Source organism: Python bivittatus, unplaced genomic scaffold (genome assembly GCF_059951505.1).
Source record: "Python bivittatus isolate LINGU-HERP-01145 unplaced genomic scaffold, Pbiv_v1 ctg000700_np1212, whole genome shotgun sequence".
NCBI classification, from domain to species: Eukaryota; Metazoa; Chordata; class Lepidosauria; order Squamata; family Pythonidae; genus Python; species Python bivittatus.
This window is the reverse complement of record NW_028277098.1, coordinates 53,859,061-53,873,243: the sequence shown is the minus strand read 5'-3', so window position 1 is coordinate 53,873,243 and position 14,183 is coordinate 53,859,061. Positions and strand designations below refer to the sequence as shown.

Sequence of the window (14,183 nt, the reverse complement as noted above, 5' to 3'; positions counted from 1 at the left end):
ACTGCTTGACATTGGGCAGTATGGGGGCCATATGAATCTCAGATGGGGGGGTGCTTTTTCCAAAAAGTGCAGTGATGGAGAAGCCATCATGGAACATTTATTTGAAGCCAGCTGCCCTGGAAGTAGGTGACATTTGCAGTCCAGAGACTAAATCACAGAGTTCCATAGATATTCTAATTACAGAAGGTGTTGCCATAATCTCACTGTGCTAGAAATACTCAAGGGCAAAACAAAAGCAAAAAAAGAGAGAGAGAGAGTTCTGTCTCTAAAGCCTTTCAGATGCTTGCTGTTTGTTCAGACAGCATGGCCCAGTCGTGACTGAAAAAAATGTGGCCACTTAAAGGCAGTTAACTATTGACCTGGTTTGGCTTGATGCAGGGCTGTGCTTGTGTGAACCGCTACCAGGAAACAGCAGCTGTAACCTAGAAGGGGCTACCAATTGCATGTTTATTTCATGCAGAGATATGACAGGCTGGAGCCCCTCCATGGAGCAGAAAGGGAAGTCTGAATCAGTCCTATTCATTATGGTAGACAACAATAAAAAAAAATCTAGAGCCTTTTTTTTAAAGCTCCAGCTAGTTCCCACATTTTGGAAAACTTGGGTTTTGTAGAACACACTATTTTCAAGTTTTTACCATTATTTTTTTTTTACTCTTTTCCCTGCTGTTTTCAAAGGAAGAAGCAAAGCTTGACTCTGAAATCAGAAAGAAAGTAAAGGGAGGTAAACTTCACAGAAGTATTTTAATCTACATTCTGTTCATTTAATTCCTGATTTTTTAAGGCTGCAGTAGAATGGTTTAGCCATCCTGACTATGTCTTTATTTTAAGGGCTGACATTTTTCTTGCCCTACCACTTGTAGCATATCAGGCTATGCACAGGAGAAATTAGAGGACTGGAAATCAGGAGGCATCTAGGACCCAGAAGCTGAGACTCTCTCCAAGCTCCTGGCTGCCTCTCACCCTTCACTGCAGTGGATCTGTGCATCAGTTACAGTGGAAGAGAAGCAGGAGGTATCCAGTATGCTGGAAATCTACACAGGGAAGGTATGAACTGGAACTGGGAGAAGAGAGGAGGGTCAATTGTGGCCAGGCAGCAACATGCAGGCATTCGGGGTAGGATATTGCTAGTGCTTTCCTGTCATCCAGGTGATGTGTGTATATATGTTTTCTTTATGTTAGTAGCCAGTCCATTCTCTCAAAGATGCTGAGACAGAGGTAAGTACAGGGGAATGGAGAGCAATGAGAGCATAAGCTATTTGGGGAGGATCCCTTTTGCATGTGAATCTGGGAGCAGATTTTCCAGCAGCAGAGCAAAGAAATGAACAGGACCCACCTCTTCTATTCCTTTATCCATTCAGGGTTCTTGTTCTTCTCCCTTCTGGCATAAGCTGAGGCCTGCTTCTATGCTGCCTGGTCTACAAGTACTGGACTGGCAGCAGGAGTAGCCTAGGGTAAGGTTTCTTGAGCAGGAACAGTGGGCAGGAGTAATGGCATTTCAGCCATGGCAGGGGTGTCCATTCATTTCAGATGGAAAGGAGCAGAAGAAGGTTGAAAGTCCAGCACTTGGGGGCTCTTTGTCTTGTAAGGCTGGAGACAGGACAGTGAAGGAAACCCACGTGAGCAGGATTTGAGCTTGTATGTGTGAGTGGGTGTTTCTTGAAGACAGACCAGACCATATTTACCTTATGTGTACTATTGCTTACGGATTAGGAGGGTTGCCAGTAAGGATTTCAGAAGCAAGGAACATTTGGAAGTTATAGTATTGGAACCATCCAGTAAGTCCAACAGTGGGCATGCTCCAGGTCCCATCTTTAAAACAGGGCCACCTGAGAAGACCCAGGTGGCATGTCTTCTCTGTCATGGCATCTGTCCTCTGGAATAGCATCCCCTGGAATATTGAGTGGCCCCAACCCTGCCCTCTTTTAACTAGCTTTGAAGACTTGGGTTTTTCTCCAGGTTAGGGAGTGCGTACCACTATCAGGAATTTGTATGTATGTGTGTGGTATTTTAATTCCTGGTTATGGCCTTCTTCAGGTTTGAATTGTTTTGGACTGTTTTTAACTGTATGCCTCATTACGAGTGAGGTGGACTATACATTTGATTTAATAAATAAATAAATAATCAAAGAACATATATTTATTCCTGTGGAATTGTGAAGTATGGGGAATGAGGGAAAACTCTGCTGTTCATAGATGAGATAAATACTTTGTGGGTGTTTTTTTTGAAGGAACACTATTTAAATGAAAGAAGTCATCTTCATTAGGTAAGACGAGGGAGAAGTTGGAGGTAGAGCTTCCAATGGGATAAAGAGGGTGTCACTGTTTCCATCTCTATCTGGGAAAGAGCTGCTTGGCTGAGAACTGAGGGTAAAGAGATGGAGAAAAGAAGAAGATGCATTGGGGAAACATCTAAATAAGTGCTCAAACAGTGGCTTATGAGAAGTCCAGAAGAGTACCAGAGAGGCCAACTGGCAGGATTTCTGTTGCATTCCAGGACACTGCTAGATATGGCCAGGCTTTGGCCACTGGGCCAGAGGAAGTGTGGTGGAGCCATGTAAGACTGAGATAGCTAATATTATCTAGGGCCAAGCTGAAGTCATAGACAGACAAGCTTTGCTTTTGTTTTGTTCTGTTTTACTTTCCATCAGCGCTGTGCTCCGAGCATATCTGTTGAACTGGAGTGCAAGGGGATATTTCCAGGACTGAAGCCTGGACCTTCTTGAAAGCAAAATGACCTGTCAGCAGTTGTCTGCTTCAGAGCAACTCAAGTGGGTAAGTTGGGCTCTCGGCAGATTCTTCAGGGTTGAAATGGGGCATGAGTAAGCTAAAGGCACGGGAGGGCCAAGGAGAAAAGAGAATCCTCATTATCTCATGCATCAGAGCTTTCTATTCTTGTGAGAGGTGTTGTTTTGCCTGCTAGTTGTGATAAGTTGCACAGTCTCACTACCGTGCTTGGGAACTAACATGACAGACCAGGAGTGCCAAGAATAGGTGAGGCCAGAAAAATTGGCCACTTTTTCTACTGGAGGACTGGGGAAGGGGGTGGATAAGAAGTAAAATTAGAAACTTAAGCCTTACTGGAATTTAAGTTACCCATTTCACACCTTAAATCTCCAGGTACTCCCTCAAACATGGTCCATGTCCCTGGCCCAGCCAGTTTTTAGAGTGCAACCCTCAGTATGTTGTGCAAAGCTCTTAGGCCCAAAAAGTTCACAAGTATATGAGAGAGGCTTGTGCTGTGGTTACATCACCTGACTTATACTATCCACACCATGCCCTCTAATTGCAGATGTTTAAAGAAAAATGTATTGGTATCATTCTCACTGCAGGTACCTGCCTGACCATAATTTGATCATAGTGATTTAACCATTTCTTCTAATTTCCTGGGGTTCAATTGGCTTCAAACAATAAATATAAGCAAGCTGTATGTGTACCCATCATTAGCTTGTACTGAATTACACCTTCTCTGGAATATGGATTTTGGAAATGCTTCCATGCCTTGTTGTGCATCAGTCAATGGGATCAAAAGAGAGGTGCCAGGAAAATCCCTCTCTCTGAAACCCAGGAGGATCACTCCCAGCCAGTACTGGAGTAGGATCACTAATAGGAGGACAAGACAGCTTTCATCCTGACATGTTCCAGGTGGACCTTGTGAGTGGATGTAGGGCATGAATGTCTTAGATCAGAAATCCTTGGCAGGAGTTTATTTGTAATGATAAAAAGTCTTTCACCACAACTGGCCTGAAATCTCATCTGTTTTCATTTATTTTGTTTTTATATTTCTTGGATCCTGCTAGTCATCTTTCCCACAATGTAGCAAAGTTAATATCTAGTCTGTTACAACTTAATTCCATAATATGGAACAAACAGAACTAAATCTTTCCCTTTAAAGAGATGTGATATTTCTCTTACAAATATAAAGGCACTAATGAGCAAAGAGTTAGAGGGTTTCCTCTCTTCTGTGATTGCAATGTTTCAGTTTTCTGCCAGGCTTCATTGTATCTGTGAGGAGATGCATTTTAATGAAATATTATATGCAAAACACTTTAACTGGTTTGTCCTTCCCAGAACTGTGAATGTACATTAAGAAAATCCTTACAGCAAGAAAAATTACTTCATCCTTCAAGAACAGTCTGAAAGAGAAAATTGCTGAAGGAATTCTGGAGGAGGCTTGAAGTTTCTAAATCAACTCTTACAGCATGAAACTTCTACATTTTTACCAGCCACTTGTAGCAGCCTACCAAATCTACATAGCTGTAGTTAAAAAGGGGGGGGGTCTTACTAAATTTTAAATTCTGAAGGATAGATCCTTACATTATCATTTGGCAATAGATAATGGGTTGGCAATATCTGGGTTGGCAATAGAGTCCCCAAGGCTGTTGCTCTTCGGGGATTTCAATCTGCCACCTGGTGATATTGATTGTGGGGCAGCTCAGAAGTTCATGGCCTCCATGGCAACCATGGACCTGTCCCAAGTCATCGATGGCTCGATGCATGCCAGAGACCATATGCTAGATCTGGTTTTTGTCTCAAGGTAGTTGAGATGTGATCTGGCAGTGAAGGATATTAACACCAGTCCGTTGCCATGGACAGATCACTCCCTGGTTGCCTTTCGACTCACTGATGCCACCCTTTCCTGCAGAGAGACAGGGCCCATTTGATCAGCTCACCCCAGGAGACTGATGGACCCAATGGGGTTCCAGAAAGAGCTTGGGGTTTTCTCTGAGAATCTGATGGGTGATTTGGCTAAGGCCCTAGTCATTGCCTGGAATGGGCAGGTGGCTGGGGCCTTGGACTGTATTGCTCCTGTGCAGGCTTTCCCTGTATGCTGATCCTGGAGTGCACCTTGGTTTACCAAGGGGCTCCAGGAAATGAAATGTCAGAAGACACTTCTGGAGCACTGTTGCAGGAAGACTTGAAGCAAGTCTAACGACACAAATAAGAGCACATATTAGGGCCTACCTCATGGTGATAAGGGCAGCGAGACGTCAATATTTCTTCACCCTTATTGTGTCTGCCGGTAGCTGTCCAGCAGCCTTCTTTAGGGTGACCCAGTCCCTATTGGGTAGGGAGCTCCCCTGGAACATCTGCTGGGTGACTATGAGGATTACTCAGGCTATCTGGTGGATTACAATTCTCAAATTTGCTTCACCAGAGGGCCCCTTGGACTCTGGGCAGGCCAGGCCAAGGTGTCTGAAGCATGGTCTGGTAGTGTGATCTGAGATGAATTTGAGCTGGTGACTCCTGAGGAAGTGGACATGCTCTCTGTGCTATCAGCTTGGCCACCTTTTACTGGATCTGGGTCCCTCCTGGGTCATGAAAGTGGCTAGGGAGGTAACCCACAGTTGGGTCCACATCAGCTTCTTTGATGGAAGGGGTGGTACACCCCCTCCTCAAGAGGCCATCCTTGGACCCAATGGCCTTCAATAACTATTGACTAGTCTTCAACTTCCCTTTCTGGGGAAGGTTGTTAAGAAGGTGGTTGGTCTGTAGCTGATGAGAACCCTGGAGGAAATGGATTATCTAGACCCATTTCATTTAGGTTTAAGGCTGGGATTTAGTACTGAGACAGCTTTGGTTGCATTTGTAGATGACCTGTGGTAGAGCCAGGATGAAGATGGTGCATCCATTCTTGGGTTCCTTGATCTCTTGGTGGCTTTTGATACTGCACCATTTTATGGTGGTTCTCTTCCTTTCTCCAGGGCCAGTTTCATTTGGTATTGGTTGGTGGAGAGAGACCATTCCTCAAGTTCCTCCTTTGTGGGGAGTCACAGGGTTCTGTTCTCTCTCCTCTCTTTTTCAACAATTACATGAAACTGCTGAGGTTATCCGCCAATTTGGGGTTCAGTATCATCAGTATGCTGATGATATCCAATTATATCTTTCGACTCTAGGCTGGCCAAGTAAGGTGTCAAGGTTCTGACCCAGTACCTGGAGGCTGAGTGGGTTTCGACAGGGAAGAATCGTCCCTGACTCAATCCTACCAAGACCAAGTGGCTGGGGGTGTTTGGACCACCCAGATTTGGGGATATTCCAATTTTGACCTTGGATGGGGTGATGCTTCCCCATTCAAGGGTGGTGCACAATTTGGGGGTCTTCCTGGACTCACAGCTCCTGCTTGATGAGCAGATGGCAACTGTGGCCAGGAAGGCCTTTGCCCAGCTTCATCTGGTGCACCAGTTGCTCCCTTTCCTAGATCGGGGGGCCCTTCAGACAGTCAGTCATGCCCTGGTCAGCTTGTGGCTTGACTACTGCAGTGTGCTCTTCATGAGGGCTGCCTTTCAAGACCGCCCAAAACTTCAACTGGTCCAGAATGCAGCAGTATGGGCAGCGATGGACATGCCTCAGTATTTCCATGTAACACCTCTGCTTTGTGAGCTGCGCTGGTTGCCAGTTTGCTTCCAGGTGAAAAGAAATTCCAGAATCTTCAGCCAATCCTGAAAAGATTAGATTTTGTGTGTAAATAATTAAACCTATCTAACAGGACAACACATCTTAATGTCTAAACAGATTCAGACAGAGCTAATATACATACAAGTAGTCCTTGTTTAGTGACCACAATTGGGATTGGCAACTTGATCGTTAAGTGAAGTGGTCACTAAGTAAAACCATGACTGTGCTTATGATTGTACTTCAGCTTTCCTTTGCTTTACAGATCTGCGAAGGACCTAAATGTGAGAATTGGTCATAAAGTCACTTTTTCATCTCTGCTGTAACTGCAAATGGTCACTAAATGAGGCAGTCACTAAACGAGGACTGCCTATATTCTTTTAATTGTAGCTGTATTCCTCTAATACAGGTAGTCCTCAGTTAATGACCTTAATTGGGACTGGAATTTTTATCACTAAGTGAAGTGGTCATTAGGTAAAACATCACATGACTTAGTGACAGCAGTTCTGGTAGTCCTGGTTGTGATCATTAGGCAAGGACCATGGCATCATTAGGCAAGGATCTCATGCTTCTCCTGCCCTCCTGCGCTCACCTCCTGTTCAACTCCCCACACCTGCCTGTCTCCCCCATCTTTGTCCTTTGGGTTGCCCTGACCCCCTGCTGACCTTTGCCATCTTCTTCCTCCTGCTGCTGATGAGGCACGCCCAGCCAAGTCAGCTGCTGGCCCTTCGTGAGACCTCCCTGAGGCCGTGTGAGGCCTCCCTGAGATGCACCTTGGGCATGCCTCATCAGCAACAGGAGGAATAAGTTTGGCAGAGATGGGGGGGCCACAGAGGCAGCCATTGTGAAAGGCTCATGAAGGCCTTGAGAAGGGCCAGCAGCTGCCTTGGGAGTGGTGGGGCAGCAGGGGTGGCAAAGTGCAGGGTGGTAAGGTGGCAGGGGCAGTGGAGTGCAGGGTAGCCAAAAGGCCAGAGATGGGGAGAGATAGGTTGGGGGGGGGAGTTGAAGTGCATGCTGCAATCATAAATGCAGCTGGGGTGCCAAGCACCTGAATTTTGATCACGTGACTGTGGGGGCACTGCGACGGCTGTAACTTCGAGGACTGGTCATAACTATCATTTGTTCAGCGCCATCGTAACTTCATAACTTTGAACGGTCTCTGAATGAATGGTCATTAAGCAAGGACTACCTGTAATATCATCTGAAACTGAATCAGGTAAATCACCAAGTACACTAAAATCCCCAAATGCTTTCCCTAAAAATTCCACAGTAGATCATTTAACAGCCAACCAACCAACCAACCAAACAGGGAATTTTATGGAAATTGTTCTAGGGGGAAGGGGTATTGAAAGCACTATGCTTTAAAAGAAACACGTGTGCTTAGGGTCTTTGCTGGGATTACACATACTGCTAAAACATAACGTGGGGTGTTTTGTTTGACTTAATGCAATGTGTGAACATAGCCATTGTGGCTTGTGCACCAGGGTTTATATCCTAATGTTATGTGTAAACAAAGCTAGCATATTTTAATGCAATAATCAGTGCTTTAATTACTGTAATTTAAATCCAACAGATTGTTAAGATATAAATATTTGCAATCACGTCATTATTTGTGTATTTCTATTTAGCTTTCTGTGCAATTACATTCAAAAGTGGTTTCCAAATGAAGAAAAAATGTAATCATAAACACAATAAATTAAAACAATATAAAGCACATTCATTAAAAGGGGAAAAGGGAAAAGAGCAATTCCTCCCTAACATTGATTCAATGAAGGTTTGGGTGAAAAGATTGGTCCCTCAGTGGCATACCTGTTGGCGCTTCATAGATTTCATCAGGGAAAGTATCCAGAGAACAGGAACTATCAAAGTGGAGCCTCATAAAGTAGGTTCACCTAGGTCTCTCATGAGAAAGCATTGTTTAGGATCTTATACATAGAAGCAAAACCTGGAATCTGGACCGGTAGCTAACTGGCAGCCAGTGCAATTGCTTCAACAGAAGTATAGCATATGAATATCTACAAGCCTCATTCAACAACATGACCACCATATTTTGTGGATTTGTATATATATATAATTTTTATTAATTTTTAAAAGAATAAAAACAGTAAAAAAATTGAAAGAAAAAAGTAAGGAAAATAAAGTAATAAGTAATTGAAAAAAAGAAAGAAAGAGAGAAAAGGAAAGGAAAGGAAAAATTATAAAAAAGTGGCTATAGCAGTTACAAGAACATTTATATTTTACCCTCTCTCTCTAAGGTTACAACATAATTTCCTACGGCCACCATATTTTGCATCAACTACAGCTTCTGGATGAAATGCAGTTACATTACAGTAATCTACATGTGAGGTGAGCAGTACCTGAACAACAGAAACTGGCTTTCCCTATCAAGGAACTCTAGGAAGTGACACCCAATGTAGGACAGGAAGACTCTCCACATATCCAGGGACCATTTACTTGCAGGGTTTCTGTCTTGTTTGTTGGCCCTCAACCCTCCCATCATTTTGTCCCAATACTAATTCAGAATATGCACAATCTCTTATTCAGATGTAATATATTAGGGCTCTGCGTACTTTGGAAGAAGTGCTTTGGATCTTGCCTAAGTGAATCACCTCCTTGTTATGTATTAAAGCAGCCTGACTTTTTCCAGCCTGAAATAAAAGGATGCTGTTGCTTTAAGGAATCTACGCATTAAAGTTAATGCTACTCTTAAAACAGCAGCACCTGTTTTTCAAGCTCAGATGGAGACCTGAAAAAAGTGGGGTTCCTTTAATGAAAGCTAACAAAGTGCTCTGCTTGTGCAAGGTTGAAAAATGATCATCTGAATAATTTTTGAAGCAAAATAGTCTTACTATGGATAAATAAAATTGAGTATCCACAGCATGTTGATAACTCCATGTCTCAAAATATGTTAACGTTAATTAGCATTTGGGGCAAGATAATGCCTTATGGCATCACATACAGTAGCTAGTTTCTGTGATCAACATTACAAATAGGAGAAGGACCACTATAATCCAGCACTCCTAACTCACAGGGATAATCGTGGAGAATATCCTGGTCAATGAGATCAAAAGCTACTGAAAAATTAAGCAGGATCAACCACATTTCCTCTGTCTTTCTCTTGTAGGAAATCATCTGCCAAGGTGACTTAGGCTGATTCTGTCCCCAAACCAGGCCTAAATTCAGTTTAAAAGAGTCAATATAATCAATGTCTTCCAAGAACATAAATAGCAGCATAGACATCACCCTCTCAAGCACTTTGCCCTAGCAAGGAATAAATGACTCAGCAATAGTTGGAGTGATGCTTGGGTCCAGGGAGGGCTTATTTAGGAGAGGATGGGCAACAGGCTATTATCGCTCCATCACACCAAGATGTGTTCACCACTCTATGGATCAACCTAGTCATTCTTCTTTGGGTATCTTGAAAAAACCAGGATTGGCAGGGTTCAAGGGAACTTACATTAGCATCCATGTCTTCAGCCTCATATATTGAAAATGATTCCATACAATTAAGCCAAGTGATGAACTCTATACCTCAGTATCAAAACCAGTGTTAAAACTGGCATGAAGATGGATACATCATCAAAGTGCCTTGCAGATTTGTCACATGGCATGGTTTACAGGGCATATAACAGTAAGCCTTTAATCATTCTAAAATGCTCTCTTGAGGATGCAATGGAGGTTGCATTGCCATACAATAAGCAGAATTGTGTATATGAATGTCTATCTGATCAATTAATGGTGAACTACCATTTACATTCTAGCTATCGCCTAGCTAGTTTTATCACCCAGTGTACCCCAGAAAACTTTGCTCCAGAACACTAGAGAGGGCTCTTAGGAATGATCTTCTCAGTGGCCCATTTTGTTTCACCACTACATAGAACAACAAAGGCCTTGACAGGATTATTGTTCAAGAATTTCCAAAGTCTGTGGGGACAAACTGTCCCAGTAACTACTCCGTTCCTATAGAAGGATAATGATATATTGAGAGCTGACTCTCAACATTCATCTCCAGATGGTGGCCTGACTGTGACAGTGGGCAACTATAACTTTTGCTTTGCAGCATCCAGACTACTTGCCCCATGTCCCAAGCAAAAAACTAAGTCAAGGATATGCCCTGGCCTATTTCTTGGTTTGATGAGACAGACCTATGAAGTCACATGAAATCTAAAGCTTCCTGTATAAGGGGAGTCCCAACATAAATTTTAAAAATGCCCATCACGGAGTTCTCTTGAGACCACCACAGCCAGCTTGTATGGACAGCAGAGTGGGCTGTATACCAATATTAAACTTATTGTATTCTTAACCAAACACCAGGAAAAGGCCTTCATCGTCTTGGGAGAAGTTTTCTGGTCAGTGAGATTCAATGGATCTCAGCAATTCTTGCAGTCATATTTGATGCTGCACTCAGAAAGGTATGTACTCTGTACTCAGAGTAGTTACCCATCTTTCAGTAATGCACACAAGGTTGGCTCTCTCATCCACAATCATAGGATGCAGTAATTATATCCAGGGAGCTGACCAAAAGAGGAAAGAACCAAATAGGGTGGTGGCCTACAGTATATCTCTTCTGTCTTTTAAATGTCTTCCTCTCCACGTTGCTAGTGATCATCCACACTGGGATTTCTACTCTCTTCTCCCCCACTTTCTTCACTCAAATAACACAGAAAGAAAATGGGAGGGGAGTAAATAAAAATTGAACAAAAATTACATATTCAGAAACAACTCAACCTAACCTCCAGTTTTATGCAGGATAAATTTATGGCCAGATCCCATTCTCATTTAGGTCATTGTCCCCCTGACTCAACCCTCAGTAGACCAGGGCTGAATCCAGCATCCCACTCCCCATTCTTGGGAGCACCCACTGTTAAACTGTGAATCCCCTGAAATACCCCACACTCATCCTTTTCCAGAAAGATCAAAGGGCCTGACTTTCACAGCAACCATCCAAGTGGCTCCCCTGAATGGGACAATCTGCTTTAAAGGCAAAACTGCTCATTTCAGCCAGCCCTAAATGTAGTTCTGCCAATGAAGTAGCTTTGGCTGACATGGTGATTAATCTGTAAATATATATGTATTTCTTTCAGGTGCGAACATTTGCCTCAGAAACAGCATGTTGCAAGATGCAGTAAAGCCTTATACAGTTAGCAAGGAAGGGACTGTTCTTCATAACCAGGCCAGGTCCAATGGACTTTCTACATTACTTTGCTATTATAGCCTATGACATACAATCAAGATGAAACAGATCTGCTGAATTAAGCATGGCCCCTGATTGTAATGGCTCACAGAACTGAGTGGTACTGGAAGGTATAAGTACCCCAAAGACCTGCTGGACTTGAATGTTGGCAAAAAATATGGCCAGTGGCTGCTTGTGCACCACCATCTCTCTTGATTCTCTCTGATTACTTTCTGGGGACCCAGAATAGGATGGGTGATGGACTTGTAAAGGGAGGTGCTAATCTCCATGGAGCCTTCTCTTCCCACCCCGTGGGTGCGGAATCCCGCCAGGATCAGAAGACTGCTTCAGACATCCCAAAGTTCTATGCTTCTCAATTCTAGCCTAGACACCAAGCCCAGAGATGTGGCCTCTGAGTCTGTGGGTCTCTTCTTCATGCTTTTGATTGATTTGACAGCCATTGTGGGCAATGTAGCAATTATGACGGTCATTATCAAAACCCCAGCACTGAGGAAGTTTGTCTTTGTGTTCCACCTCTGCTTGGTGGATCTTTTGGCTGCTATTACCCTAATGCCTCTAGCCATGCTGTCCAGCTCAACTTTCTTTGATGGCACAGTCTTTGAGGATGCCATATGTCATACCTATCTCTTCCTGAGTGTTTGCTTCATCACCATGTGCATCCTTTCAATCTCAGCTATTAATGTAGAGCGCTACTACTATGTGGTGCACCCCATGCGCTATGAGGTCAAAATGACTGTAAGCCTGGTGGTCTGTGTCCTGGTTGGTGTCTGGATCAAGGCAGTAGTTATGTCCATCATCCCCATCTTGGGATGGCTTTCCCAAGACCATATGAGTAGATCCCCAGCCTACAATGGACAGACCTGCACCTTGCAGTGGAGCCGAAGTGCCTACTGCAAGTTTTTTGTGATTTTCTTTGCTGTTTTCTACTTCCTCTTGCCTGTCTCCATTATTTTGGTGGTCTACTGCAGTATGTTCAAAGTGGCCAGAGTAGCTGCCATGCACCATGGTCCACTCCCTACTTGGATGGATACCCCACGGCAGCGGTCAGAATCCCTTAGCAGTAGGTCCACAATGGTGACTAGCTCAGGAGCCCCTCGAACTACCCCTCAGAGGACGTTTGGGGGTGGAAAGGCTGTCATCATTCTCCTAGCAGTGGGGGGACAATTCCTCTTCTGTTGGCTGCCATATTTCTCCTTCCATCTCTACTCGGTTCTGAGCTCCCATTTCCCTGGCCAGCAGACAGAGAATGTGGTCACTTGGATTGGCTATTTTTGTTTCACATCCAATCCTTTCTTCTATGGGTGCCTCAACCGGCAGATCCGAGGAGAACTCAGCAAGCACCTCACCTGTTTCTTCAAGCAACCGCCGGAGGAGGACCTCAGGTTACCAAGCAGAGAAGGCTCCATCGAGGAGAACTTCTTGCAATTCCTGCAAGGGACAGGTTGCCCTGCCGAGGCCAGAAATGCTCTTACCCAGCCTAGCCCTAAAAGGGACCAAGCTACCATTGATTTCCGGATCCCAGGGCAAATTGCAGAAGAGACCTCAGAGTTCCTGGAGCAGCACATGAACAGCGATATCACTGTCTCTGATAACTACATCAGAGCAGCACGTTCACCGAAGCCTGAGCTGTAGCTAGGGGGGTTTTTTGCACTTGACAATCTAGATTTATTGATGTGTGAAATAATGCAGAATATAGCAGCTGATGAAGAATGTGTACGTTTGTATATGGGGGAGTATTTAATAAATACGCCATGGCAATTGGAAACCTTTCTCTCCAACGCACACTGCTCAAGTGAAACCACATGAACACACACAAAACCAGCTGCTATTAGTATCCAAGTAATTTCATTTCATTTTGACTAATATAGGATGGTAATTGCTCACCCACCCCATCAATTCATTCTTAAGGTTTGTAGTTAGAAACATCACTATTCTGAAGATTTTCTTTTCCTCTTTTGTTAGTTCCTTCCCTCCCTCCCTCCCTCCCTCCTCTAGTAATTGTTATCTTCTGCTTTGGACTCCTTCCATCCACCTTCTAATCATGGCTGCCTTTGACTTGTAGGATTATAAATGAGAGGGCTCACTGTTATTTGGACTAGGCATGACTGAGCTACAGAAAGGCCCAGGGATAGGTAGAAGCAATAACTGGATGAACAATTGACCTTTATGATGTAGGAACACATTTTACAGCTCCACATTGCCCCGCTCTGAAGGATTATATTGTCTTACTATTAAAGAAGTCAACAGAACTAAGGAAGTCACAAGAAGCTTTCCCTGTGGTTAAAAGTCAATCATCAATCATCATTGATGATCTAAAAGGCTGGATTCTTTTGTTACACTAAGCCAAAACAAAATAAATCACCTGATGGTTTAATGCAGAGTGAATATGGCCAATGTCAGAAATACATTAGAATTATGCCTTTAGTTGCATTAAGTTTAGATCTGTAAAATGAAACATATGATCTGGTTCACACATTGTTTTAAGCCGTTATATAGTTTGCTTGTTTTCAGTCTAGCACAAAGTTTGAATCCAATCATAACAGTTAATAAATTGTACCTGATCACCTGATAGAGGAATACAGACACTGACTTTAGTAGAT

At 43.5% G+C, this 14,183-nt stretch overlaps 1 protein-coding gene across 3 annotated transcripts; it reads left to right on the top strand.

The window, feature by feature from the left end:
- The first annotated feature begins 289 nt into the window (after positions 1-289).
- GPR61 (G protein-coupled receptor 61) lies at positions 290-13,348 on the top strand. 3 transcript variants are annotated; one of them, XM_007427518.3, is made up of 4 exons: positions 290-1,044; positions 2,648-2,771; positions 8,645-8,735; positions 11,474-13,348. In XM_007427518.3, exon 4 carries the CDS (start codon positions 11,851-11,853, stop codon positions 13,213-13,215), a length of 1,365 nt encoding a protein of 454 aa, XP_007427580.2. In that variant the 5' UTR covers positions 290-1,044; positions 2,648-2,771; positions 8,645-8,735; positions 11,474-11,850; the 3' UTR covers positions 13,216-13,348. The 3 variants fall into 3 exon arrangements, with proteins under 3 accessions (XP_007427580.2, XP_025022017.2, XP_088009602.1); XM_025166249.2 differs by having other exon boundaries at positions 290-1,113; XM_088153476.1 differs by lacking the exon at positions 290-1,044 and having other exon boundaries at positions 1,120-2,771.
- Positions 13,349-14,183: the final 835 nt, after the last annotated feature.